This window comes from Narcine bancroftii, chromosome 4 (assembly GCF_036971445.1).
Source record: "Narcine bancroftii isolate sNarBan1 chromosome 4, sNarBan1.hap1, whole genome shotgun sequence".
Taxonomy (NCBI): domain Eukaryota; kingdom Metazoa; phylum Chordata; class Chondrichthyes; order Torpediniformes; family Narcinidae; genus Narcine; species Narcine bancroftii.
The window spans coordinates 278927351-278952263 of record NC_091472.1 but is presented as its reverse complement, the minus strand read 5'-3'; the positions used below and the strand labels follow the sequence as shown (position 1 = coordinate 278952263).

General features: G+C 38.5%; 1 protein-coding gene across 4 annotated transcripts in view; it reads left to right on the top strand.

Annotated features, from left to right (window-relative positions):
- thsd7ba (thrombospondin, type I, domain containing 7Ba) overlaps nucleotides 1-24913 on the top strand; it is a 1034072-nt gene that overhangs the window by 749645 nt on the left and 259514 nt on the right. For all 4 annotated transcript variants that reach the window (XM_069935130.1, XM_069935128.1, XM_069935129.1 and 1 more), the window contains one exon: nucleotides 18937-19131. In XM_069935130.1, the coding sequence (XP_069791231.1) occupies nucleotides 18937-19131 (195 nt within the window). The remainder of the gene's footprint in view (nucleotides 1-18936; nucleotides 19132-24913) is intronic.

Below are 24913 nucleotides of genomic sequence, written 5' to 3'. Positions count from 1 at the left end.
CTCGTATCAAATCTAGAAATCTAGCCAAAGAGCTTTTATACACAGTGTGATAGTACAGATTCTATCACCAATGTGTATATGTACAGATTGTGTGTAGGATGACTGTGATTGGCTGAGAGTGTAGCCACACCTACTGGCAGGTCTTAAAGGATTGCTCCTAGCCAGACCAGGTCATTCTAGACTGGTCGACCTACTTGTGATATGCTCCAGTCTTTTAGTTAATAAAAGCCTTGGTTTGGATCAACAAGTCTTTGGTTCTTTCGACATGCTCTACACACATGTAATGCACAATACTGCTGCTGCAAAGCAACAAATTTTCATGGCACATGTTCTGACAATAAACTGGATTCTGATTCTGATAAGGAAAGTCAACTTTCTCTAATCATGAAGTTCAAGTGTGATCTAATCTTTGCCCCAAATCTGCTTCGCTGCTCTCTCCCCATACCTATCGATAGCCTCCTCATAGTTTAAATGTTCGCCAATCTCTGCCTTCATGTGTATTCCGTGACTTGCTTTTACAACTTCCTTGGGTAAAAAAAAATTCAAAAGTTTCATGGCCACGGAGTGAAGTAGCTCATTTATATCTCCATCCTAAACGGCCATCCTCTTATATTGAAGTAACGCACCATACTTGTAAGAAAAACTGACCATATTTTAGAAATAGGGTTGGTCTCACCGTGTCTGATTGAAGATCTAGATTTCAGATTTATTTTTAGTTACAATATCCCTATAACTTGATTTTATCTAATTATTCAAAGATGCCTGCAGATTTAGTGTTCGAGCACAGACTGGATACAATCGTTTTGAAGAAGTACACATGGACTCCATGCTTCAATGAGACTGCAGAGCGCACTGGCTGATAGCATATGCTTTTTCTAAGCTATGAATAAGATTTGAAGGATGTTACTGGGACTTGAGGAGCTGAGTTACAGGAAAAAGTTGAATAGGTTAGAATTTATTGCCTGGAGTGTCAGAGATTGAGGGGAGATTTGATGGAGGTATTCAAAATCATGAGTTTCTTCTTGTGATCAAGATACTCCCTTCAATGCTTATGACTTTCCCCTCTGGTCTTGAACAACCAAACAGATTAACCATGAGGGACTTTACACAATGCCTTCAAAAATAAGTGTAGATCATTACAAATATGTGATCCTCATCAACCCTCCTTGTTACTCTCTCAAGCAATTCAATCATATTTGGCTGACAGCAGATTTCTTTAACAAATAAGTATTTGCTTTATTGGTACCTGTCCAAGTAATGTTTTACATTGTCTGTCAGAATTATTTTCACTGCTGACATTAAGCTAACTGGTCAGTCCTTTTTGGCCAAAGAGGATTGGAAAATATCTCTGCATTATTTTTTGTCACTTGCTCCTTGTAAGAGTTTGGGAAACATTTTACCAGGACAGGCAATTTAGCTAGAACTTAACATGTGATTTTTCCCTTATTTCTGTTCTCCTTGCTCTCTCTTTCTCTCTATTGATTCTTCTTTGTTGATGCCAAGATCTGTATCATTCTGCTCTTTGGCGAAGACAAACAAAATATTAACTTCAAACAATATGCATGCAGGTTATCTTTTAGAGTTCCAGTTACCTAATATCTCGTCTGTTACTGTCTTTATAAAATCTTGATTTCACTTGCTATATTTCCTCATGCACCTTCTCTCTATTCTTTCCTAATATCCCAGTCAAATTCAGCCCAGTGCTTTCAATACACATTCACCATTCTGAAGTGGAAAGCACTAAGTGAAAAGAAAATATCTTAAAGCCGATAGAAGCTGATTTTAAATTAGTCTAATAAAAGTAATTTTAATCTTTTAAAAAGTCATATACAAATTCCAGTGAATCATCTGTCTGTTTTCTTGAACATCCAAAGTAATCAACACTGATAGAAGGAAATAATGAAAGAGCAGCCAACAAGAGTAAAAGCAAAATCTCCCAGGCAATGTATTTACATGAGACCACTCCCACATCTGATAGAATGGAATTCTTTGATGACCATTTCTTTTCAATCTCAATCAATGTAATGGCAAATGTCAACAGCAATGCTTTCCGATGATCATATGCTACCAATTAAGTTACCTAAAGCAATTCAGGACGGCAACATGGTGATTCTCAGCCATAAAGTTGTCAGCCAGTAATGAGAAATGTAGAATTTTATGGGAGATGTGGGACATGCTGCACAGAGTGAATAGACTAGGGAGCAACTGACAATTGGGGTAGGAGGCCTTTCAAAGATGCAAAATCTGATATGATATAAGAGCTTGATTATAATTTTGATCAACAAGTGTAGGAATGTGGTGAACACTCTTCATATGATGCATGAGATCCATCGAACCTTGGTGGTGTGGATTCAGAATTGGCTTGCCTGCAAAAGCAGAGGGTAGTAATAGATGGAACATGTTCTGCCTGGAGGTCAGAGATTAGAAGGGTTCTATGGGGATCTGTTCTGTGACCCCTGCTCATGGTGATTTTTATAAATGATCTGGATGACAGAGGTATGGGTCAGTAAGGTTGCAGATGACACAAAGGTTGAAGATTTTGTGGATAGCGTAGAAGGTTGTCATAGGTTATAACAGGATATTGGCTGGATGCAAAGTTGAGCAGAAAAGTGGCAGGTGGAGTTCAATCTGGATAATCATGAAGTGATGTGTTTTCGAAGGTCAAACCTAAAGGCAGAATGGATGATTAATGGCATAATTTTCTTCACAGTGTGGAAGAACAGGGATCTGGCAGCCCAAATCTATAGATCTTTCAAGGTTACCACGCAGGTTGATAAGATAGTTAAGAAGGCTTAAGATATGCTGCCCCTCAGAAAATTTTTTCGGGGGATTCATTTTAAGTGTCGTGAGGCAATATTGTAGCTCTATAAAACTTTGGTTAGAACTCATTTGAAATATTGTGTTCAGTTCTGGTCGTGTCATTGCAGCAAAGATGTGGAAGCTATAGAGAAAGTGTAGAGGAAATTATTTTCCACACCAAAGACATGCAGATATGATCTTACTTGCTCTTTGAATTTCATCCCACCTGACTCAGACCTAAACTGGATTCCTACCAAACCAAGCATTGCTTCCTTCAGCAGTGCAGACTCGATGAACAACCTTTTATTTGGTTACTTCAAATAAGGCTTAATCATGAAAAAAAGGGTTGTCCTTAACAAATCAGTATTTGATTTATTGGTACCTGTCCAAGTAATGTTTTACATTGTCAGAATTATACTCACTGCTGGACAGTCCAGTTCCAAAAGCCTTTGCAAAAGCTTTGGAGAGTGCCCAAGAGATATCACTAATGGATTGTTGTTTACAAAAGGACAACAGATGAAAGAACTTATCGGAGCTGCAGGCTGTCTGGAGTGGAACTTGCTGTTCTTAGAGAGTCATGTGGTTTTTTTCAAGCAGAGAGAGTCAAACAGGCTTTTTTCTCTGAGAGAGAGAGAGAGAGAGATAGAGATCAGTTCTGCAGTTTTACAGTCAGCAGCAGGAGCTGGGACTGGAACAGGACAAGCTGGCAAGCTTATGGAAAAACCCCATTTGGAAGACGGTTGTGAGTGCTTAGTTCAGCCTAGTCAAAATCCTTGTGGTTCATGTAAGAGGAAAGGACTAGCTGCCTAATGTTTCAATCAAAATAAGAGAATCAAAAAGGAACTTTATGGTGACCTGAAAGAAAGAGGATATCATCTGGAGAACCCTGATGAGGCAAGTTTCTTCGCAAGACACTGAAGTATCTGGTTACAAGGAATCAGTTGTGGGTTTCCAGTGAACAACAAATCTTTCTCTCTCAACCCAACAAGAACCTTCCTGAGTGGTAACCATTTACCTTTCTAGCACCAAAGCCTGGTGAACTTTATAAATGTTAAATTCTGTGCACAGTATAAAAATTGTCTGCAACCAGTAAATTTGGAGGAATGAGAAGTGAGATTGGATTGTGAATCAAAGAACCATTCTAAACTTACACACACATTATATACATGTGAGCTTAGAATTTGAAAGGGGTTAAGTTGGATTAGTTAAGTTAATAGTGAAAATATAAAGTTTGATCCTGTTTTCATGTTTAAAGATAATTAAAAGCAACTTATGTTTAAGTATCCATTTGTCCTGGTGAATATCTATTGTTGCTGGGTTTTGGGGTCCTCTGAGCTCATAACCATATAGCAAGAATCATTTGAAATATTTGGGAGATAGCCAGTTAATTAACATTCATTTTAACTTCTGAAGTTTTTAATATAATAGTTTATTTCAGATTTCATTTGCACGTCATGGATCAATACAGTGCTCATAATTAGTCTTGCAATTGTTTACTCTTAAGCATGTGATAAAGGACTAGTGGACATAAAGAAATTCAGTTGAAGGCAACCCATTCAGATTCAAAAAAATCAAATCTTTTGACCTTGCTCATTCTGCATCATTATGCCAGAAACCATATAACTATACATATTCCAATAGTTTGCATCTGATATTGTCATTTCAAGGCCAATTTGCTCAACATTGCTATAAGCCTAATGAAAGAACACAGAATCATTGCATCAGTTTAAAAACATGATAATCAAAATGTCCCTGTTGATAAGACTGTTGAAACCTTCAAGGCAAATTAATAACCAAGAAGAGTTCCTGCTAATTATGTTTATTTCTTGGTTTTAAAGGAGGATTCAAACATTAAGGTTGTAATTTTTTAAGCAAGAACATTCATGGACAACCTTTACAAGCATGCAGCTTTTAAAATATAATAAATCTTTAATTTCAATGTGAACCTGGCAGGTAACATGTCCTGTATTCAGTCAGTCGGTTTTAGAAGAGAACAGGAAGAGCTTCTCAGAATTCCCATAATTTGGAATGATTGCAGCCTGATCAGCGATTCAATCAGTAGATATTAGCTCAGCATGATGTATTCTTTGGTCTGTTTGTTTCAGGAAAACATAGATTTTTTAAAAATCTAGTTAACATTGTTAAATGAGGTGAAAGAGGGGTAAAGTTATGCAACCCATAATAGAAATTCTACATAGTAAGCTAACTTCTGACCATTTTTAGTCATCTTCCATCTGCCAATGTGATGTGGCTGGGTATCTAGGGCAAGACCTTAATTGCCCTAGCTAGATTATATCAGAGAACAATTAAGAATCAGCCTTAGTGATAGTTCTAGACCAGGAAGTAAGGTTGTAACTGTGGCACAACACAGTGGAGGTGCTACCTCAGCTCCAGATACTTGAAGTGGAGCTTTCTTCTTCCCCACAGAAAAGTAACTGGAAATGAATATTTCTTCTTATCCATGGAAATGAAATCACATATCACTAGATTCAAGGATAGATAATTTCCTGCCATTACCATGCTCCTAAATGAACCTCACAATGGTGCAATTATGTACTGTTACTAACTGATTTCTCTCAGCAGCTCTGCATTTTAGATTTTTATTTAAACCACTTAAATGTTGAGGTCTGGCTGATTAGATCTAAGCAATAGATTATTAATAGCATCTCGACTAATAGATTGATAGAAATGCTTTCTGGCTTTTAGGACTATTGCTTCAATTAAGGAACAGAAGATTTATTAATGAGGATTATGAATTGTATTTAGAGCCACACTCAGCTCTCTTTAGTAATTTGCTGATAGAAACTGATCAACTACATTATGCTTGAAGAGGACTTTTAAGATGCATTCAGAGAATTTACTGGATAATTTATCAAAAATTCAGTAAAACAAAAAGTTAAAGGCAATTTCTTTAAGGATGGAAGAAGGACATTATTAGAGAGAAATAGGAGTTAAGTCTGGCAGAGGAGATGCATTTTCAGAATAATGTAAGTTCTTAATATGAGTCAATGGCTTTGTTAAAATTTATATGTTCTGTAAACTAATTCTCTCATTGCACCCATGGGAAAATTGGCACCCATGGTGTACCTTCATCCTGGTGTTACTTCTGCCCATGACAGCCAAATAGATCAATGTTATCTTCTTTGCTCTCTGCCTCCTCTTCCTTCAAGGAGAACAAGATGACAAGGCCAGTATTGGATGCTTCTTGTTAATTTCCTTTAAATGTAGTGGTGAGCCATTTTCATGAATAGGTATAGTAATTGTGATCAACATATGTGAACATTCCTGCTAGGTTCCAGGATTTTGACCAACTAACCATGAATAATCATCAAAAGATATCTCAGTCATGTTGGTGTGTCACTAAGAGAGGAATGACTGATTCCACTGAGGACTCTGGTTGTGATGGGCTTGTGGTGGGTAAGATTGTGGTAGGTGAGGGAGCTGGTAATGGGTCAAGGTGGTAGTGGTGGAGTGCTGCAGTGGGGAATAAGGGATGAATGAAATGCGGGATGAAATAAGGCTTGTGATATAGGATAGTTCATTCAGATGGTGTGGAGGGAATGGGATGTCGGTGGTTGTGAAGGTGGGATACAGTGATAGTTTTATAGAGTGAGGAGGTTGATGTGTTGTTGGGTGGGATGGCATCATTGAGCTGCTGGTCAGGGAGGAGGTGGAAGGGATGAAAGAAGGCAGTTGATTGGTAGTCAGGGCAGCTATATCTCCTGAGTTAAATGGAATAGTCAAGGATTAATGGTTGCAGAAATGTTTAACAAAAAATATAAAAGCAAGGACCTAAGAACATGACAAGACATAACAAACATCCATTGGTGCCCCTTTTAGCTTCTTCCTTCTATGAGAAAGCTCCCCTGTGCCATACATAATCTTATTTGGGATTTTCAGAAGTTAGAGATTCAGTGCAATGATCTACTCCCTCTCTCAACTTCAGCATCTGCAAGCAGGCTGCTACCACAAGTACATGGCTAACAGCAGCAACGGGATTACTACAATCCTGTGTAATTGTGCAGAATGAGAATTGCACTGGGTAAAGCAAACAAATCCCAAGTTTCCTTGACATTTTCAGTAAAAGGCACTTAGTAAAATGATTACATTACCTACAAATGTAAGCCAAAAACACTCAACAATTTGGAAATTCCTACATGCAGAAGGATTTCATTGGGATAGGATTACACTTCAAGAATTTAAGAAGAAAATCCTTCTGCACTCTGAGCCAGATCAGTCATTTAATAAGGTTTAGTTTGGCTACTGCGCATTTCATCAGGGGTTTGACATGAAGGAATTTCTTATTGTGAGCCTAGTTCTCTCCTTGATTTATTGTTCCTATTTCCTGGATTGCTAGTTGATATAAGATTATAAAATGCCTTTTGTTTGTTCTGTACTTCTCTGATTGTAAGAACAAATGCTATAGATTGATAAAACACCAGAAATTTGAAGTTGTAGTGACTAACCTTTATTTGAATATGCCTCCTCTTTTAAATCCCTTCCGGCCTGGAGACCCGGGACTGGAAGTGACATCAACCCGTGCCTGCCACTCACCTGCAGGGCATTGTGGTGAATGTCTGCCAAGCTGCCTGTCTTCCCTCTGGCGAGCCTTGCTGTACTAACATTGGCTGTGCATTATCTCTAATGTTAAGGACACTCCCCTTGGATATAACTGTATATGCATCTATTGTCTTTCATTATTGTACCATGAGTTTCTGCTAATAAAAGCCATGATTATTGTTTGACCACGTCGTCTTTGTCTACTTCTTCAACTGGCACTTCAAGCATGTGTCTTAAAGTAAAGACTATAGGAGTCCTGCGCCATCTTGAAGGTAAGTACTCAACTCTCCAGTGTTCCGCGGCCCCCTTGGCCAGGTGAGTGAGTGGCGACTAGGTCTGTTGCGCTGCGCAGCCGCTTGGCAAGCCGCATAGGTGACAGTTCAGCCTATTGAGCTATGCAGCCACTTGGTCCGCTGCACCATAACCAATTCCAATATATAAAGGTTATTTTCTTTTATTTAATTAATACTTTGGCTTTTTAGTATGTATCATTCTTGAGAAATAATAATATGTAGAATTAAATGGGAATGGATAGTAAGTCATAATGGCTCATCAGAGGAGAAAAAAATATCATGCTTTTCCCTTCCGAATAAATTCAGAGCATTCTGGAAATTACCAGCATTTATCCAGCTTCTATGTAGATGGAATAGTTAACGTAATTTTTGTATCATACATAAATGTCATTATCTTGTCTCCAGCTATTATGTCTAAATTAATAGTTTTGCCTTCTTTCCCTTTGACTATGTAGACCCTAATCCCTGTTTTGACAAGACAGCCACAAAACCTTCTTTGGGAACCTTGCCCCCTTTCGAGTCTGCATCCGGTTCTTCTGTTATGGCCTCCTCTACATTGGAGGGACTGGCCACAGACTGGGAGATTGCTTCATTGAGCACCTTTGCGCTGTAATAGCAGGGATCTCCCAGTGGAAACTCATCTCAGTTCCCTACCCCATTCCCATGTCGACATATTTGTTCATGGTCTCATGAACTGCTAGACTGAGACCACTTGGATTTTGGAAGAACAGCACCTTATATTCTGTCTGGGTACCTTCCACCTGGATGATATTAACACCAATTTTGCTGCATTCCGTTGCACCACCCTCCACTGCAATCTCTTTCTCTGACTCCTCTCCTCCAGATCTACCTTCACAGAGCTACCTTTCCCCCCAATCAAATCTCATCTTTTCTCTCCTGTCCTCCTATACATATCCACCTATGGTTCCTTGCCTGTTGGTCTGTGCTGCTTCCCCTGTCCCTCCCAGTGCCTTTACATTCAGGTACCTCAATTCTTATGCATTGGAAAAAGGGCTCAGGCCCAAAATGTTGGTTTTATATCTTTACCTTCTGTGAATGTTACAGGACCTGCTGAGCTTCTCCAGCACTTTTGTTTACTAACTACAATCACAGTGTCTGCTGACTTTCTTCTTTGACCACATCCTCTTTTCCTACACCCTGATGATATTTTTGGTCCCTGTTTAAACCCTAATATTTGCTTTTCTTTTTGTATCTATGAAGTGCCTTTGGGTTTTCTTTGACTTCTAACAATATGAATGTCATTCAACAAAAATCACAATTTGAAAATATTTGGCTGGAAAATCAAGTGATACACACAAGTTGCTTTACACAGCTACTTGCAGTGATCGGAGATATGTTGCTTTAAAACACATTCAATATAAACATTCAATAAAATAAACTATAAAAGAATGGAAAGAGAAGTGATGAGTGTGAATGATGCTTCAAACGGGCATCAATCATCTCAGGGTCCAAGAACAGCAGAGTGAGCTGCCTCAATGACCATCACCCAGTCACACTCATATCTGCTGTGATGAAATGCTTTGAGAGGTTGGTCTTGGCCAGATTTAACATGTACCTAAGTAAAGGTCTGGACCAAATGCAATTCGCCTATTGTCACAATTGCTCAATAGAAGATGCAATGCCACTGACTCGCCACTCAGTTCTGGATCACCAAGACAACAGAACACAGGCTACTCTTCATCGACTACAGGTCAGTCTTCAATACCATCATTCCCTCAGTGCTGGTCAACAAACTCCAAAAACTGGGCTTCTGTATCCCCCTCTGCAACTGGATCCTTGACTTCCTCACTGGAAAACCACAGTCAGCATGAATTGGATGCAACATCTCCTCCTCACTGATGAGCACCTTAAAGATGTATGCTTAGCCCACTGCTCTACCCACTCTACACTCATGACTGTATGGCTAGACACAAATGGTCATCAGCAGAATCACAGACAGCAATGAGAAAGTGAACAGACGGGCAATAGATTAGCTAGTTGAGTGGTGTCACAACAATGACCTTGCACTTAATGTTAGCAAAACCAAGGAGCTGATTGTGGACTAGAGGAGGAAATAGGGAAAGCTTAAACCAGTCCTCGTTAAGGGATCAAGAATGGAGAGGGGCAAGAACTTTAAATTCTTGGGTGTCAACATCTCTGAGGATCTGTCCTGGGGCATCCATCATATCAATGCAACCTCAAATAAGACTCGCCAGTGGCAATACTTTGTGAAGAGTATGTCACCAAAGGCTCTTACAAATTTCTACAAATGTAGCATGGAAAGCATTCAGTTTGATATCATCACTGGTACGAAGGTGAGAATGCACAGGATAGGAAAAAACTCCAGAAAGTTGTTAACTTGACTAGCAACATTGCGGGAAATAGTGTTCACTCCACCGAGGACATCAACAAGAGGTGGTGTCTTAAGAAAGCAGCCTCTATCCTCAAGGAGCCCCACCACCGAAGCCATGCCCTCTTCACACTGCTACCATCAGGAAACTTTCATCAGGAAAATGGTACAGGAGCCTGCAGACAAGCACCCAGTGGCGCAAGGACAGATTATTTCCCTCTGCCATCAGATTTCTGAATGAAAAATGAAGCACAGTGTTCTGCATGTGATATCAGGGCAGCTGTCGATTAAGGGAGACATCAAGGAACCCTGGTGGAGCTGATGAATTGAAATCTAAGAGAAAAAGCTCCAGAGTTTGCAGTCATTCCTCACACAAAGCAGGATGGCTATGGTTGTTGGAGGAACATCAATGTCAGGGCAGTGTCCATGATCAGCTGCTTGTCACATTGTAACTGATAATATTTTTGTTGACTGTATAATGTTCACTTTCATTTGCAACTTCTCAGCCTGTAGCAAGACCTTGACAACTTCCAAGCATAGGCTGATAAGTGGCAAGCAATAGTCTCACCACAAGAGTGTCACTCAATAAACAATTTCAACAGGAGAGAGTCTAACTACCTTTTACCTTCATTGGCATTACCATCACCAAGCCCTTTACTAACAACCTGGGTTAACTTTCACCAGAACTCAGTGGAGCAACCACATAAATATTGTGGCTATAAGAGCAGGCAAAAACTGAGTATCAAATGTGATGTATCTCATTGCACCTTGAAGCTGTTCTGCCATCTACCATGCACAGGCTAGGAGCATAATGGGATACTCGATTATGGATACTTATCTTATGCCTGCCACTGCATCAACTCTGACACCATCTTGGACAAGGCACACTGATAGGTAGCCCATCCACTATGCGAAGCAATCATTGCCTCAATCACTGACATAATGTGCAAAATACACTGTATTTACTTACTGAGGCAACTCTGACAGTACCTGGAAACCATCTGAAATACTGTATATCTCTAAAAAGCACAAGGATGAAGTCAAAAGGACATTTTTTTAAAATTTAAACAAAGTCCATCCTGGATTAGTACCATGTGAAGTCTACTGCCAAGTCACACACTTTTCTGATTTGTAAATATTTTGCCAACCCTCCTTCACTGTTGGGTCCATGTTCTGGATCCTAACTTAACAGCGCTTTGAGAATACCTTCAGCAGAATAGCAGTGATTCAAAAAGACTGTCCACTGCTACATTTTCAAGGCCATTTAATGATGAAAAATAAATGCCAGCTTTGTTGGTGATGCTGAGAGCTTGAAAAATTAATAATTAAAAAAAAAAGATCATGTTTGATACGACCAAGGTGTCCAGTTTAGCTTTTAAGGTGATGCTTGTTTAAATGAACAGAAGAATGTCCTTTTGACTATATCAACATTCTTAATCTTTCAGAGCATATAATTCATTCCCGCAAAGCAAAAAATAAAAAAAAAGACGAATTTCTTTGCGAAAATTATGTCAAAGTAAAACTTTAAATGCTAATTCCAGCCATTCATTGAAAATCACTGTGACTCGGATAGAAAATGAGATGTGACTTCTTTTAAAAGTTTGACCTTATTGCAATAAAATATTATCTGAGAGAATTGTTTTCATTTATTCATGAAACATGGTGTTGGGCCATAAATAATTACACTTCTCATAGACTTTGCATAATGGCTGAAAGTAGATTCTGTTCATTGCCTAGTTCAAAAATAACTACCAGCTGAGAAAACAATCCCATCCACCCTTTTGTACAAGTATTAGAGCTGAAGGACAAATTATAAATTAAGATTTATAGCAAAATCAATATAATTTGTTGAAAATGGTTGCCTTACTTCATTAGTTTATTGTGCATCAGCACCTGCCTCTCTGTAGACTGTGCTCTTAGCTATACTTTCACTGTGAGAGAAGCTTTTGTCTCTTAATTCCTGGTGATTTTCACGAACCATTTGTAGTTTCCTGTTTTTAATTCAAGTTGTGGTAATAAATTATCATTTCCCCATTATTTATTATACAGGGAAACCCCATTTTATAAATACTCACTTTATGAAAATTTGCTTTTACAAAGGATCTGTGTTCGCATTTACGAAAGGAATTGAATGGGTTTTGAATGGGTTTTCGCTTTATGCCATTTAGACTTATGAAAGGTTTCGAAGGAACACTCTAGTTTCATAAAGTTCTGTAGACCCATATTGATTCTTTCCCAGTGGAACAAAAACATAAGCAATGGGCCATATATCTCCTTAGGTCTGCAGTGTCATTCAGTAAAACCATTGCTGATGCACAAACTCATCTCTGCCTTCCCACCCAATCCCCAGATGTCATTTTTTCCCACAATTAAGAGTCTAAAAAACTTTTCCATCCTAATAGTCAATTGTCCAGCTGGTCAATTCTAGAAGACATCTTCCCATTCCTCCCAATTACATCCTATTGGTATTTGATTTTCAATTGTGTTTTTGGAATCCCTGTAAATAGAGTATTATACAGTGCAGAAGCAGGCCCTCTACCCCACCACATCTATCCTACCCAACTATTTCCAGCACTTGGTCCACAGCCTTTTACACCTTGTCAATGAAGTGCTCGAGCACTCTCTTCCACTACCCACTCAGACGGTGTGTTCCAGATTCCAAGAAATACTTCCTCAAATCCCCTATACATCTTTTCCTTTTTTTGAAAATCTTAAATCAATTTCCTCTTGTTTTTAACATCTCTCTTAGGGGAAAGTTTCCTAGCCTGCATTATCAATGCCCACATAATTTTGTAACTTTTATGATTCATTAGGTCCCCCCTACAGTTTTAGCAACTCCAACCAAAACAAACCCACTCTATTTAGTTGATTCTCATTTGTAAAATATTCAGTTCCAGGCAACAACCTGGTGATTTCGCCTCTACAACTCTATTGAGTTCAATATTATTATATTATTTTGGTTAACATGTTCCTCCTTAATTTTAAATTTATGACTCCACTAGTAGAAAGGTTTCTTAGCATCCAATTTATAGAGTTTTAAAGATATTTAAAGTCTTTATTTACATAAAACTCTACCTTATCTTTAATAGATGAATTATAAAAGAAATTGAAAAAATTGGAGGAGAAATTAACCTTTGTTTCTCTAACCAGGTGTAAGAGTGTTCAATATCATATTTCCTAATTGGTTGACAACAATGTTTCTTGTCATTTATCAACCTAAACTCTAATGTGTACTTTAATATAATCAGATCCATTTGCAGTTCATCAAGTAACTGAATACTGTGCAATGATAGTTGAATGTCTCCACTTTTGATAATTTGTTTGATGAAAAACAACTGAAGAGGGTCAAACCAAGAATGGTGACAGGAGAAGCTCCTGCAGCAAGGTCCTGTGCTGAGACCATGGAGACTACACATTGAGATCATAATGATTGAGACCACTGAAATCACAACTCCAACTCGTGCATCAAGTTTCCTTTGGGTTAGCAAGAGTTTTTCCACTTCATCAAACACTGACAATGCTAAGGCTAGATATGCTACCCCATCTCTGGAATTCAGTTTGCTTTTTCTAATCATAATTGTTGCTCTCATGAGCTCTAAATTGAAGTGCTCTCTATATTAAATGTCACTAATTAGTATTGCTGTCTGCATTTTCCATGTCTTCCATTAAATGAGAGAAGACTGACGGGAGAGTGTTGGCTCTTTTGGATTTCTTTTGATTTTTGTGCACAAGGCATACTTTTGTCAGGTAGATGGCCATATATGGTTTGCCCCTTCAATATTAAGATCCGATTGTTGTTGGGTCCCTTTGCTTTCTATATCAGCTGCAATCAGCCAATTTTTTATATCACGTAGAGGCTCTGGAATAGGAAGGATGTTTTTAGTGCAGGTGGGCCCTTGGCAAGAAGATGTGATGGATTATTTACTGGTACTTCTGGCTGAAATTGTTAGAAATAATTCAGCCTTTTTGATTTATGTCACTAGGCTTGGGAATTTTTGTTTGATCTCTCCTCATTAATCATCTAACTGTCCTCCATCAAGACTAGAAGTGGCAGAAGAGAAGAGTTTTGATTTGAATCTCTGGCTGTTGGATCTGAAACATTGTCATGTGTCTAATATTTTAATTTTGAAATGATATATCATTTGAGTTTTTTTTCATTTGCCATAGTTTATAATCATTTCACTCTTTTTTGGTTTTTTTTTGTGCTTCCTTCATGAACAAAATAGAACAGGTGAGGTAAATATGTAAGGTGAACAGAATTCCGAATTTTGGGACTGAATGGGAAAAGTTTGATTTGTATTAGCAAAGGGCTCAAATGATCACATGAAGGGAAATATTTCTGCTTATAGAGATTTCTTCATCCTTCTTTATTGTCATGTTTACTAGAGCTGCTGATCAGAAATAAAACATGACAATCCTACTTGGTCTGACCTAATGCCTTCATCTCTTTATTTTTGTCTTGCTCTTTGCTTTGTACTCTTTCCCATTCTATGCCCTGGGCTCTAATTGCACTCATAGGATCTGTCAGTGCTGATTTATTATGGATACTGAGGAATCTGATAAATGGCCACTATTATAAGGACTGTGTGGAAAAGGCACAGTAAAGAAGCATGCTAGCCATATTAAAAGTTCTGTCCCTCGTGTTTAGTGAAGGAAACATAATGGGGATGTAAATCATGGAAACCTCAAAGTGCTGGCAGCCAGATAATACGTTTTAGCTCTTTGTGTAGGATTTAGAAGAAGAGATGTGTGAGACACTGGAGGAGATGATCATTCAAACTTTAAATCACCATTGTGAGCAACTTACTCATTCACTGCCTTTATAGTTCCTTTTTCTATGAGCCAAATGCATGATCACAGATTGGAAATAGGGATATTTTCCTGACTGCCATGTTAATAGTAAGGGTGTGTGGCTTTCATATTTTGTCATCTTTTTTATTCATTTAGAATCTTACAGAGTTCAAAACTCTCAATTCATTAAGTCTGGCACATGCATTTCCAGAAATGTTTAGGTTGAGATAGAACAAAATTGGCCGAGCAACAAAATTGGTCGCATTCATTATTTTTTTAAAAACATCTGTGAATTCTTATTTGTCCTGAGACTGACTTTGAGATAGCTATCATTGAAAATTCTAGTTGTAAACTGTCATTGTGAAATGTTGGAGAAAAAGTTTGGAAATGGTGATCCGAAAAAATCAGATGGAAAGTACTTTTGCCTCATCTTGAAATTGGATATTATGCAGGACAGGCAGATGAAAAGACAGGATAATTTGCTGTACAATAGAAATACAGCAAAATCGGTAAAAGCTACTGGTCTAAGGGTACTGTACTTAAATGCACAGAGCATTCGGAATAAGTTAGATGACCTTGTTGTACAGCTACAGGTGAAAAGATATGACATTGTGGCATCACCAAGACATGGCTTAATGATGGTTGTGATTGGGAGCTGAATGTCCATGAGTACACAGTGTATAGGAAAGATAGGCAGGTAGGTAGAGGGGGTGACATGATCCTGATGGTAAGGAATGATATTAAATTACAAGAAAGATGAGACATAGGATCAGAAGTGGTAAAATCCTTAAGGGTTGAGTTAACAAAAAGCAAGGGTAAAAGGATCCTATTAGCAGTCAAATACAGGCCCCCAAACAGCAGCCGGGAAGTGGACTACAAGTTAGAGTTGGAAATAGAAAAAGCGTGTCAGAAGGAAAATGTCAAAATAATTATGGGGGAGTTTAACATGAAAGGAGATTGAGAAAGTCAGGAAGGTACTGGATCTCAGTAGAGAGAGAGTTTGTAAAATGACTAAGGGATGGATTTTTGGAGCAGCTTGTTGATAAAGCCCCCCAGTGGCTCGGCGGTTTTGGATTGGGTGAATTGTAATGAACCTGGGGTGATTAGAGAATTAAAGGTAATGGAATCCTTAGGAAGTAGTGATCATAAAAGGAAAAGATGATATCGGGTGTGTCAATATTTCAGTGGAACAAAGGAAATTACAGTGGTATGAGAGACAAACTGGCCCAAGTTGACTGGAAAAGTAGGATATATGGAGGGACAGCAGCACAGAATTGGATGATATTTCTACAAGAAATAAAGTGCAGGATAGATATATTTGAAGAATAAAATAAAATGGCACAAATATGGGTAACAAGAGAGGTTAAGGCTAAAACAAAAGCAAAAGGGAAGGCATACAAGGAAGCAAAAATTAATGGAAAAATAGGGGACTGGGAAACTTAAAAAAACTTACAGAGTAAGTCATTAGGAAAGAAAAGATGAATTATAAATGAAGTTGGCAAATAACATTCAAAAGGATACTGACTTTTTAAAATATATAAAGAGTAAAAGAGAAACATGGGTAAATATAGGACTGATTGAAAATGATGCTGAAGAAATCATAATGGGTAACAAAGAGATGGCAGAGGAACTAAATGAGTATTTTGCACCAGCCTTCACTGAGGAAGACCATAGCAATATACCTGATAGCCAGTTTCAGAGAATAGAATTAAGTACAAGCATGATTACTGGAGAGATGGTGCTTAGTAAGCTGAATGGACTAAAGATAGATGAGTCTCCTGGACCAGATGAGGTGCACCCATGGGTTCTGAAGGAGATAGGTTTGGAGATTGTAAAGGCATTGGAATTGATTTTCCAGAAATCAATAGACTCTGGCATGGTTTTAGAGGAAAAATGTAGTTTCACTGTTTAAGAAAGGAGGGAGGCAGAATAAAGGAAATTATAGGCCGAATAGTCTGATGTCAGTAGTTGGAAAGTTATTGGAGTTGATCCTCAAAGATGAGGTTATGAAATACCTTGAGGTGCATGACATGATAGGTCCAAGCCAGCATAGTTTCATGAAGGGAAGATACTACCTGACCAACCTTTGGAATTTTTTGATGTAATCTCAAGTAGGATAGACATGGGAGAGGCTGTGGATGTTATGTTTAGGATTTTCAAAAGGCCTTTGAAAAGGTGCCACATAAGAGGCTGCTTAATAAGATGAGAGCTCATGGAATTACAGGAAAGATATTAGGCTGGGTAGAGCATTGGCAGGAAGCAAAGGGTGGGAGTAAAATGATCCTGTTCTGGTTGGTTGCTGGTTACCAGTGGTGTTGGGGCTGCTTCTTCTTATAATGTTTATTGATGATTTAGATTATGGATTGAAACCGAAGGTTGCAGAGAGACTTGGACAGCTTTGGAGAGTGGGCAAAGAAATGGCAGATGAGATACAATCTTGAGAAATTTACGGTTGTACATTTTGGAAGAGAAAATAAACAGGCAGATTATTATTTGGATGGGGAGAAAATTCAAAATTCAGAAATGCAAAGGGACTTGGGGGTCCTCATGCAGGATAACATAAAGGTTGACCACCAGGTTGGATCAGCAGTAAAGAAAGTGAATGCTATGTATTCCTTATTTCAAGAGGAATAGTGTATAAGACTAAAGGTGTTGATGAGGCTCCATGGGGCCCTAGTGAGACCTCATTTGGAGTACTGTGTGCAGTTTTGGGCCCCTTAGATGGGATGTAATAATGTTGGAGAGAGTGCAGAATGATACCTGCAAGGGCTAACATATGAGGAACATTTAGCGGCTCTTGGACTGTATTTATTGAAGTATAGAAGAATGAGAGTGGATCTCATAGAAACATTTGGAATGCTGAAAGGATTGGACAGAGTAAAAGTGAATAAGATCTTTCCCTGGACAAGAGGAATTAAAAGGTAACCATTTAAAACAGAGATGAGGAAAAATTTCTTTAGCCAGAGGGTCATGGATTTGTTAAGTTCATTGCCACCTACAGGTATGGGGGCCTAATCATTGGGGGAGTTTAAGGAGGAGATTGATAGGTATCTGATTAGGGTATCGAGGGATATGGGGAAAAGGTCAAAATTTGGAACTAGATGTGAGAACCATTTAGCTCAGGGTGGAGTTGTGGAGCAGATTTAATGGGCTGAATGGCCTACTTCTGTACCTTTATCTTGTGATCTTGTGGCATTGTTTAAAGTCAGGAAAATGTAGAAAATGTTATTATTACATGCCAAGACATCTAAAAACGATATAAAGCGTATGTGACAAATATCTGGCACTATGATTACAATCAATAACTGTCAAAGCAGAAACCATGTCCTTTTGGCAGATTGCTACAAGTGTAATATTTTGTATTAGTGCTTGGAACACACTACCAGGGGAGGTGTGATAGAAGCTGATATGATAGCAACATTTAAGAGGCAGATGGATGAAAAGGCATGGATATGGATCACGTGAGGCAAGATAGTATTAATTTTGATTGGTATTATGGGCAGCACATTCTATACATGGTGAGCTGAAGGCTCTGTCAATTGCATGGTATCTTAGCTGGAATGAGAGCCCTACAACTAAATAGACAACATTCATATGCAGCTAAAATATGCAAATGTTAACTTTCGGTCATGGCTTTGACCCACTGTTGTTAAAGGACCGGGTCAGGATGGTGTGTTGCTTGGAGGGCAGCTTCCAGGTGGTGTTGTGCTTGCTCATGCTTTTGCTGTCTTTGTTCTTCTAGCTAGTAGTGGATATGCGTTTAGAAGTGGTTGCCCAAGGAGTCATGGTGTGTTGCTGTATCACATCTTGTCAATGGTATCACTGTAGCTACTGTACATCAATGATAGAATGAATGAATAGTTAGGATGGGGTACCTATCTGAAGCATTATCAGAATAAGTTTCAGGATTATCATTGCCGCCCTCTTGAATAATAGTGCAAGTCAATGAATCAAACAAGAAATGCCATCTCTTGATCAGAAGTTTTATCAGATGTGTATCAGAGGTAATCACTATTAGAAGGTGAATTTATAATGACCTATGTGAGGTATATTCCAAATACTGTTATTTCCATATTTCAAATGTTATACATATCAATGTTTAAAAATAGAAATTGATTTTTAATAATCTACTTTTATTCTCAGGTGTGATATGTACAACAGGGAATGACCAGCACGTAGATATTATTGGATGCTTGAAGTGGGCAAGTCCAATGCCTCCCCTGGTGCAAAAGTGTCGGATTCCCTGCCATGAGGATTGCATATTTACACAGTGGTCCAAGTTTAGCCCCTGCACAGCAGTCTGTGGATCAAATCATAGTCGACGCAGGTTCCTTGTAGGCAAGTATTGGGCTTATGGAATGGACAGCACTGGCTGATTGTATGCTTTTCCTTTATCAACTTTGATAATTAAATAAAATATGTTGTCCTATGGTTCATGATTTTAGGAAATTGAGATAAACCTTAATAAATAATTGAGTTGTGCAATTAATTAGATTGTTAAAATACAGAGTGACATACTCACTATATCAGAAATAGTAAAATGCATTTTGGGTGTCTGTTCATTTGTGGCTTATTATCAGCAAATAATGCAAACAGCATTATGACCTATATGTTGACTCAAAAGAGTGAATAATGGAAGTACAATTTTTAAAAATCAGAATCAGGCTTTATGGTCATGAACAAGTCATGAAATTCGGTGTTTTGTGGCAGCATAACAGTGCAGACATTCATATTATAACCCCATCTTATGACATTATTATAAAATAAAATAAACATCAAAATAGTAGTGCATAAAAAGTAAGGCAGTGTCTTTCATGAATTGATTATTCAGGAATCTGATGGAGTGGGGAAGAAGCTGTCCTTGTGCCATTGAGTATTTGTCTTCAGGCTCCTGTACCTTTCTCTCTGACGATAGCAGAATGAAGAGGGCATGGCCTGGGTGGTGGGGGTCTTTGAGGATAGAGGCTGCTTTTTTAAGACACCGCTTGATGTAGATGCCCTTGATGGATTGAAGTCTGGTGCCTGAGATTCTGCAGGCCTAGTTAACAACCCTCTGGAATTTATTCTTGTCCTGCGATTTGACGACTCCATACCAGGCAGTGATGCAACCAGCCAGAATGCTCTCCACGGTACACCTGTAGAGTCTTCAGTGATACACTAAACCGCGTCAGACACCTCACACAGTATAGCTGCTGGAGAGCCTTCTTTGTGATTGCATCAATGTGGAGGCTCCAGTACAGATCCTCGGAGATGTTGACACCCAGGAATTTGAAGTTCTTGATCTTTTCTACTACTGAGCCCTCAATGAGGACTGGGTCATGATCCTCTGACTTCCTCCTGAAGTCCACAATCATCTCCTTGGTTTTGTTGATGTTGACCGCAAGGTTGTTGTTGTTACACCATTCAACGAGCTGATCCATCTCCCCCCGTACATTTCCTCATTTCCATTTGTAATTCTGCTGACAACTGTGGTGTCATCGGCAAACTTGTAGATGGCATTGGAATTGTGCCTGGCCACACAGTCATGGGTGTATAATGGGTAGAGGAGTGGGCTAGGCATATATCCTTGGGATGTGCCTGTGTTAATGATCAGTGAGGAGGAAACATTTTTCCAATTTGTACTGACTGTTGTCTTTCGATGAGAAAGTCAAGGATCCAATTGCAGAGTGGGATACAGAGGGCTAGAGATTCTAGTTTCTTGTCCAGGACTGAGGGAATAATGATATTGAAGGCTGATCTGTAGTTTATGAAGAGCAGCTGTATGTATGTATTGCTATTTTTGAGGTGATCAGAGCTGAGTGGAGAGCCAGCGATATTGCGTCTGCTGTGAAGCAATTGTGATGATAGGCAAATTACAATGGGTCCAGATCTTTACTTAGGCACATGTTAATTCTGGCCATGAGCAGCCTCTCAAAACATTTAATCACAGTAGAAGTTAGTGCCACTGAGCAATAGTTGCTGAGGCAGCCCACGCTACTCTTCTTGGGTACCAGGATGATTGATGGAGACCTCTTAATGAGGTTAAAAATGTCTGTGAACACTCCGACTAGTTGGTTGGCACAGATTTTCGGTATCCTACCAGGTACGCTGTCAGGGCCTAATGTCTTGCAAGGGTTCACCCTCTTGAATGATGTTCTGACGTCACTCTCAGAGACAGATATCATAGGATCCACAACCTTTTCAGGGATTTGTTCTTCTCAAAGTGGGTATAGAAGGTGTTCAGCTCATTGGGTAATGAATATGGGATTCAAATATTTGCTGTAATCAAATTGCCGGTAGTCAAAATCAGAGAAGGTAATGTTAATGCCATCTGTTTGGAGGGTGTCCAGACAGAATCAAAGGTTTTATTCCTCCAATTTGCAGTTTGACTCAGTTTGGCAGGGTATGGGAATGAGGCAGGGAATTGAATCACGAGGATCTCCCAGTGACAATGCGTTTCAATACCCTGCCCCATTCCCATGCCTATATGTCTGACAATGGTCTCGTGCACTGCCAGACTGAAATTGGAGGAACAACACCTCAACTTCTCCAGTTTTCATTGGACCATCCCCATCTCTTCTCTACCATTATCCCTTTGTCTCCTTTCATCTTTATCTCTCTCATTCCTTTTCCTTCTCTTCTTTCCTCCATCTCTGCATTCATAAAGCCACCCCCTCTCCTGATCAATTCTCACCTTTCCTCCTCCTATCCAATTATGGCCTCTTGCCTGTTGACCTGCCCCTCCTTCTGCCCTTTTCTTCCCTCCTCTCTCAGCCTTTTTATTTAGGGACCTGCCCGAAATGTTGGTTATTTATCTTTGCCTCCTACCAATGCACTGTGACCTGCTGAGTTCCTCCAGCACCCAGTAAAATGACCTCCCTGCTCCTATACCCCTGACTAGTGAAGGTTACTGTGCCAAATGCCACCTTCACCGTCCTCATTATCAGTAGCTAAATTTTATGGGGAATCTGTTTCACTTTTTAAATTTTAAGTTAAGAAAAAAAATTACACCAAATTTTCAGTCAGTCCCACAGGGTTTTAGAAAAGTAATTTACTTGAAACAGAGACCGATCCTCATTTTATGCTGAATAATTCTTGATTTATTTTCTGATTTCTGCTATTTTTATTGTTAATGTTTAATACTACGACTTATCAGTTTTAGAGTGTACATACATTTTCTTTCAAAGGAACAATGTGAAATATGTAATGATGACATGAAAAATTTAGAGCTGGTAGTAACTTTGGCTTGGTTTCAAATATGAGGAAGTTTGGTGAATTAATGGACATAAAATCTGAATCAAAGGATGAACTATTTATCAATGGGTTACATTCCAATTTGTTGTTACGCAAGATATCTTCATAATGTATGAGCTCATTTAATATTAAATTATTCATTTAATCGACCATTCTTTAAGCTTGTGAGCCAATATGTCAAACGTGAACAAATAGCACACAAAATGATGCATTATTTGGATTCTGTGAAGATAACAGACCTCTTTACTAATGAACTGAGCAGAGAAGACAAAGAATTTTAGTGGGGGCTATTTGTGCAGACAATGGAAAAATACTGCCATGATTAGTAAATCAGGCATAAAGAAACAGGGCCAACACTGACCAGCAACCATTCACTTTATTCCCCAGAATAGTACTTTAGTTTCATCTGTCTTCTAGAAGCCTCTTCCCATTTACAGCAGCAGTTTCCAGATGCAGAACTGTATATTAAAAACGAAAATCTACCCTGCGTAGTTCAAAGGTCAGCAAACATTTACCAAAACCTAATAGGTGCCAAGTTACAAGCCCAACACTGATTACATAGTCAAGCAAAATGCATCATATCCACAAACTTTGGCAATTCCAGCAAGTCCAGGCAGGATTTACATGGACTACTTTGCATAGGTTTTGTCTCTGTGACTTCCACAGTGAACCAGACCCAAATGATCACTGAGGACAGCAATGAAACTGATTTCAATTTTAGAGCTCCCTGTGGAAAGTTTTAAAATTAATGGTTTTTCAGTTGCAAAATAGGATCTAAGAGGGCTCCTCCAGGAGACTGTGAAGAAAATTGGTAGGACAGAGAAAGAAAATTCAAAAATAATGCTTTGACAATGTGATGGGGCAAGAAGGCATAAATTTAAGTTTATAAGAGAGAAACAAACGTTTTGTTTATTCTTCATGTTAGAGCAGACCCACCAAAACCATTGGTGCGATCTGGGCATTGAATTTTAGAAACAGCCAATTAGAAGCATGACTTGATAAGGAATGTAAAGAAAAAAACAGGGGTATCTCAAATTGGTTAGGATGGTAGACAGATGTGCAGCAGGCTCGCAAAATCCTGTTCATCACAAATGACTATGACACACTGCAGTTTGGGAGGATGAAATTTATCTTGGAGCCCAGTACACAAACCCAAAGGCATAACATTTTATGTGAAGTGTGAGTGATCTGAATGTGCAGATATTTAGATCTTTAAATGGAGCAATGCTAAGAAAGGCAGTAAGAAATATGACATGTCAAACCAGCTGCTTCTGAACTTAAATGCTGTAAAGTTATTTTGAAATAATTTTTTAAAGCATTATTTACATCTCACAAGAAAAAATATTAAAATAAATGGAAAATACCCAGTGTACAATCACAAGAGGATGTAACAAATTAATGGATCTGAAGAAAGTCGAGACTTTATGACTTTTTGCATGGAAGGTGAAAGGATTGACCAATGACTTGAAAGAGAATGTTAACAATAGCATGAAGTCAATTGTTATTTTTGATTGGTGAAAGGGAAAGAAATAGCAAAAAGCATGAAAGGAGAGATGCAAAATCATTTCTTTGCACAGTAAGTGGTGCAATATCCTTTATCAAAAATAACTACTGTAAGTGTTGATAAATAGCAAGGGGTTATGTTTGTTTTGCAATAAATTATTGAGAAAGGGAATTGAACAAAGAGTTAAGGTTAGGTGATGCTCTTTGTTAGAATACAATAACATTCAAGATCCCAGAGGAGCTGACTGAGAAGCTGAAATACTGGTTCCCAGCTTCTGTGAACACAGCTTGACTTTAATGTTCACAATGTTCAGCCAACTGAACTTACTGCTGAATCCAGTGACAGGACGTTGATGGCTGGAGATATCAATGGGCTGGCAATTCATTAGAAAAGGGTCATGAGCCACATGTGGAAAGGAAGTTTATTTCCATTTTTTTTTTAAAAGTTTTCATTGACTTATTTGTACTTTAATGTTTTAATTATATATTTTTTTAAAATTTTGACTTTTTTAAGTAGTAAAGGGTTTTGGACACAATAAGATACATTAATGATCAGTTCTGAAATCTTTTGACAGCTGCATGCTCTCCCCAACAGGCTGATTGCCACTTAGAGCTCATTCCTGCTGACTTGATGACTCTCAGGTCTGAAGGGTCAATTTGGATGTCATTTTGGACAGATGGGCATATTGGACAGCTGCTCAGTGGTGCAGTCTTAGTCCAGCAAAATCCCACCCTGTGATATGACCACAACAAATCTTATTGTGCTTTATCAAATATATGACAGGAAAGCCTTATTTCAAGTGGGTAGAGTTTGAAGAGTAACCAAGGCAGCAGCTGTTACTGATATTTGCAGAAGTTTATCATGCAAAACAAATCGCTCCTTCTGCAAGACACCTTTGACCAATAGAAACAAGGCAAATAATTGTGTTCCCCAACTGATCAGACAGTAATTAGGATCCATAGTGCCTGAACTATGAACAGTCAGGACATTCACTTTGAATTTCAATGAAGCTTAGAAAGCAAATGTAAAATTATGAGATGAGGTAAGGGTTTGTGAGAGGACAAAAGAGATAGGACTTTATTAAAGAAAACTTTACATTTATTAATTACTTTTAAAAATCTCCAGCAACATTTAAATGCTGAAGAAATAAAATTTCATACTTGTAAAAATTCACTTGTAATGGTAGAGAAATGGTTTGGTGGTGGCTATGGCTCACCACACCATCATTGTCACTCATATGGGAAATGGCTCTTTTTTCTTATTTGCAATATAAAGGGCAGGTTTTAGTAATATGTTTGATGTCAGCATACCTTTATAATTAAAAAAAAATTTAGAAATGCAGCACAGTAACAGGCCCTTTAGGCCCTCAAGCCCAGGCTGCCC